The sequence below is a fragment of the Pteropus vampyrus genome, unplaced genomic scaffold (assembly GCF_000151845.1).
Source record: "Pteropus vampyrus isolate Shadow unplaced genomic scaffold, Pvam_2.0 Scaffold23, whole genome shotgun sequence".
Classification (NCBI taxonomy): Eukaryota; Metazoa; Chordata; class Mammalia; order Chiroptera; family Pteropodidae; genus Pteropus; species Pteropus vampyrus.
The window spans coordinates 4,879,242-4,883,345 of NW_011888804.1; the positions used below are offsets into that span (position 1 = coordinate 4,879,242).

At 53.3% G+C, this 4,104-nt stretch overlaps 1 protein-coding gene across 1 annotated transcript in view; it reads right to left on the bottom strand.

Annotated features, from left to right (window-relative positions):
- LOC105289398 (T-box transcription factor TBX3) overlaps nt 1-4,104 on the bottom strand; it is a 12,383-nt gene that overhangs the window by 2,588 nt on the left and 5,691 nt on the right. The window contains exons 5-6 of the mRNA XM_023528158.1: nt 2,912-3,137; nt 782-1,458 (exon numbers count right to left, since the gene is read on the bottom strand). Of these exons, the coding sequence (XP_023383926.1) occupies nt 782-1,458; nt 2,912-3,137 (903 nt within the window). The remainder of the gene's footprint in view (nt 1-781; nt 1,459-2,911; nt 3,138-4,104) is intronic.

Here is a 4,104-nt window from a genome sequence, read left to right on the forward strand (position 1 = left end):
AAACCCCACAGAACTTTTGTCCTGGTTCGGAGCATTTCCGAGTGGCTTGAGACTTCTCCCCGGCAGCTGCGTGCCCCTTCACAGATCAGAACCCTACAGAGGCTGCCAGGCTGCCCTCTGACACTGCCCGTGTGTGCACAAACCGTTAACCCTTTAGGGAACAGGCTGGCCTGCTTAGGGTTGGTGGGGCGGGCAGGAAAAGCTTCGAATTAGGAGGAAAGGCTGAAAGACGCAAGACTCAGTTCTCACCCGGGGATACCTCAGTCTCCCTCTTGTTTAATTGGGGGAGTGGAGGGGTGAGCGGGGGAGGGGAGGTTGGCGATGAGACATTTAACAGACATTTCAGCTCTAAAGAGAAAATTACAGATCCTGGAGTCGGACGTCCTGGGGTAGAGTCTTAGCTCTACCACCTACCAGCTGTGCGCCCCTGGATAAGTTACTCAACATCTCTGGGCCTCATCTATACCACCGAAGTCAGAATAGATCAGGTACTTACTTAGAAGAATGCCTGGCACAACATAGTGCTGTGTCTAGTTATTACTGCTACCTACCTACTCTGCTATAAACAGCCCTTAACTCAGAAAATAAAAAATTAAGATTTTTCGGGGGGAGTATGGGTTCTGATGAATCAATCAGATAAGCCTTACACCTAGCAATGATCAGTAGTATTATTATCATTCGAAGCTACTAGGCTGGGGAATGGCGGGAGGGTCTGGTATCAAACAGAGCGGTGAATGGAGGAAGGGGCCGCAGAGGAGGCAGGAGGAAGGGGGGTAAATACCTGGGAGGCCAGGACGTGCTGCTGGAGATGGAAAGGCAGGGTGGCCGCGGTCGCCCCAGACAGTCCCTGTGCCGCTGCGGCTGAGGCCATGGCCGTGGAATCCAGGCCTGAGACACCGGTGGAAGCTCCGGACACGGTGGCCAGCAGGGGCCCCATGCCAGCGGCCATACTGGAGAAGGCGCCCCCCATGGCGAACTGGCCGGGGTGCAGAAAGAGAGGGTGCCCATTGAAGAACTGCTGGCCGGCCAAGCCGGGGGCGAAGCCGAGGCCAGGCAGGGGGCCCTGGCCCAGGTGCGCGGCGGCCACGTCGGTCTGCACGGTGAGCGGCGCGAAGGACTCCTTGCCCGGGAGCGCCCGCGCCTCCTCGGCCTTGGACGTGGCCGCGCCCTCCCGGCCCGGGCTCCGGCGCTCCTCGGCGCCCAGGCCGCGGGTGCTGGACGATATGGTGGCCGGGCTGTGACGCGAGTCGGGCGACGCCTTATCCATCCGCCCGCTGTCCCGGGGCCGGCCGCCGGGCTCGGCCGCAAAGACGTGCGCCTTGACCGCGGGGCTGCCCTTGTCGCGGCTCGGCTCCTCCGACGTGGTGGTGGAGATCTTGGCCGCGTCGCAGCCCTCGGGGGCGTGCTCCTCCTTGCTCTCGGCCTCCGCGTCGCTCTCACCTTCGCTGGGACACAGATCTACCGCAGGGGAGGAGGGGGAACCAAAACGAGGTGGAAGGGCGTTAGCGCCAATCCGGGCCAGGGGAGGGACAGTTCCCCAGTTTGAAAATCTGCCCGCCACTTACTAGCTGGGTAACACCCAGCAAGTCCCTTACCCTCTCGGGGCCTCAGTTTTATCATCTGCAAAATGGGGGTTCAGGCTGCTTCACAACTTGAGTGGAAAGAGCCAACAAGCTAATAATGAATTTTAAGTATTTAGATAGATGGAAACCCTCCCTCCACAGACACCTGGCCAAATCGGTAATGAATTTTACTAGTTTTTACAAGCATGGATAGAGATCCTACTGTGTCAGACTATGGCTTTGTTCACCTTTCCCCATTCGATTGCAAATTTGCTCTTTTAAAACATACAAACTAGCTTACTAAATAAAACGCACTGGCACTGCGGGGACACCTTCCACAAAGTCATGCATCCTTTCATGAGGATTTGTATGGAGAGAACCCCGATATCTGAATTGGAAGTGGCAGAAATGAACACTCCCGACCCCAACATACACACTGCACCCAGCCTCTCTGTTTGCCCCTGTCCCTGCAGAGGGAGATGGGTGCTGAGCAGCCATCGCCCTGTCCCCAGAACAACCATAGATTCTTTTGGCTTTCACCACACCCTCTGTAGCTGTCCTACTAGAAAAAAAAAAGGGGGGGATCCTTTTTGTGTTTAAAGCTTAAATGGATTGAAGACATAAAGGACTTTCATTTCTATTAAACGTAAAAAACAGGTTTCTTCCCGTTGCGAGAGAGGAGTGTGTGTGTGTGTGTGTCTTTCTGAATAAATAGTTCTTTGCTTTTTAAACACAGGAAACCAACTGGGGATTTGAACCATCTTGTCTCCTCCCAGCCCTCCTTCCTCCCCTCCCAAGTCACATCCCCAGTGCCTCATTTCCTTTCACAGGTTGATGGTCTCTAACTGGATGTGTCTCAGCCACCTTCCATGTTCCAGGTGCCAGAGAATCCCTAGCTTCCCCAGCCCAACACATTTTACCTTTGAGTTCAAAGATGGCAAAAAATCAGTAGTTGCTTGATTGGGGACAATGTGTGTGTGTGTGTGCATGAGAGAGAGAGAGAGAGAGGGAGAGGGAGAGGGAGAGAGAGACAGAGGGAGGGAGGGAGGGAGGGAGGGAGAGAGCGAGCGCTCTAGGCACACTTTCTAAGCTGCCCTCGCCAAAAGGAGCTACACAAACAGCCAGAGACCACCATACTCCCATCCAAACTAAGGTCTGAGGGGAAGGGGTTCTGAGCTCTCCTTATACTAGCTTAGGAAGGGGGAGAGACCTGATCAGCCTTTTTGAATGTTGGCTCCTGTTTACAGACTTCTAAAAAGGCCTGCAGCTTTTGTAGGGCAACTCCCCTGGTGGGTGACCCGGCCCCCAACTCTTCCAGGCCTCCAGACAGTGAAGGTGACCAGGCTTACCTTTCAGGTTGGATGTCCCAACAGTGGAGACAGCTGGGGACGAGGACTGAGCAAAGCAGCTGAAGGCTGCCTGTTCGCTTGAGGACTCATCGGAGGTGCCATTCTCCTTTTTGTGTCTGTCATCAAACACCCTCATAGACTGCAGGGTGAGCTGTTTCCTGCGGCAGAAGCCCACAGCCAGCATCACAGAATGGAACACACGTTTCCCCCGCTTTGTCTGTCTCCCCTCTCCAAAGAGGCACACACACACCTCACCCCTCACCCTGCTTGCTGCTCGTGAACAACCCTAGCTCTGCCACCTTCTTGCCTGGGGCAGGGGGGGTGGGGGCTGCCACACAGACCCACGCATTGTTCTTGACCCTCTAAGAGTGTGGCACCAGGGGAGGCAGGAAGGTCGCTTAGGTTGCATTTGGTTAAGATCAGAGTTTCCTTAAGGAAAGGGCATGGACTTGAGCTGTGAAATCTTGTTTAAAAGCAAAAAAAAACAGGGGAGTTTGGAGCTGGCTAGAGACAGCTGAACTGCCAGCCTGACAAGAGGGAGGAGAATGGGGGACCCAACTCGGTGAACATAAACAGCTTACGAACTCCCCACTGCACACTGACGGCTAAGATTAGGGGCAAGTGATTCTTCCACGGTGCACTTCTCTGTAATCCGTTCACCAATGCGTATTGATCGGAGTAAAAAAAATAATCTATTCAGAAGTTAGAAATTATTTTTTAATGTCCAATCAATCTCCCCCTCCCCTGGAGATAGGTCAAAAATTTGGGTCGATTGTCTAGATTTTAGAAATTCCTTGACAGAGGGCGGGGGAGGGGAGTGCTTCTTTCATATACTATCCAGCTGTCTGCTTAATGCAAAATGATACATGTGCCCATGAAGGAGGGAGCCACAAATTTCTCCAGGGGCCTCGCTTCTGTCTGGTGGTATGTGCAGGAGGAGATTGCAAGAATTCCAAAGCATTTTGTGAATGGCTTAGTCTTTTCCTGGGACCTGCCCAGGACGAACGTCAATTAATTAGGAATTAATAGGCATCTATATATAAACGATTACTCCTGATGCTATTCTTCCGGAGAACTATGGTGTGGCCTAGTTAATTTCCTTCCAGGTAACATGGAAGGAGTGAATGATGGCCCACCCTCCCCTCCCCATCTCAGTATTAAGTGCCAGCATCCCACTTCTAACAGTTGAGACT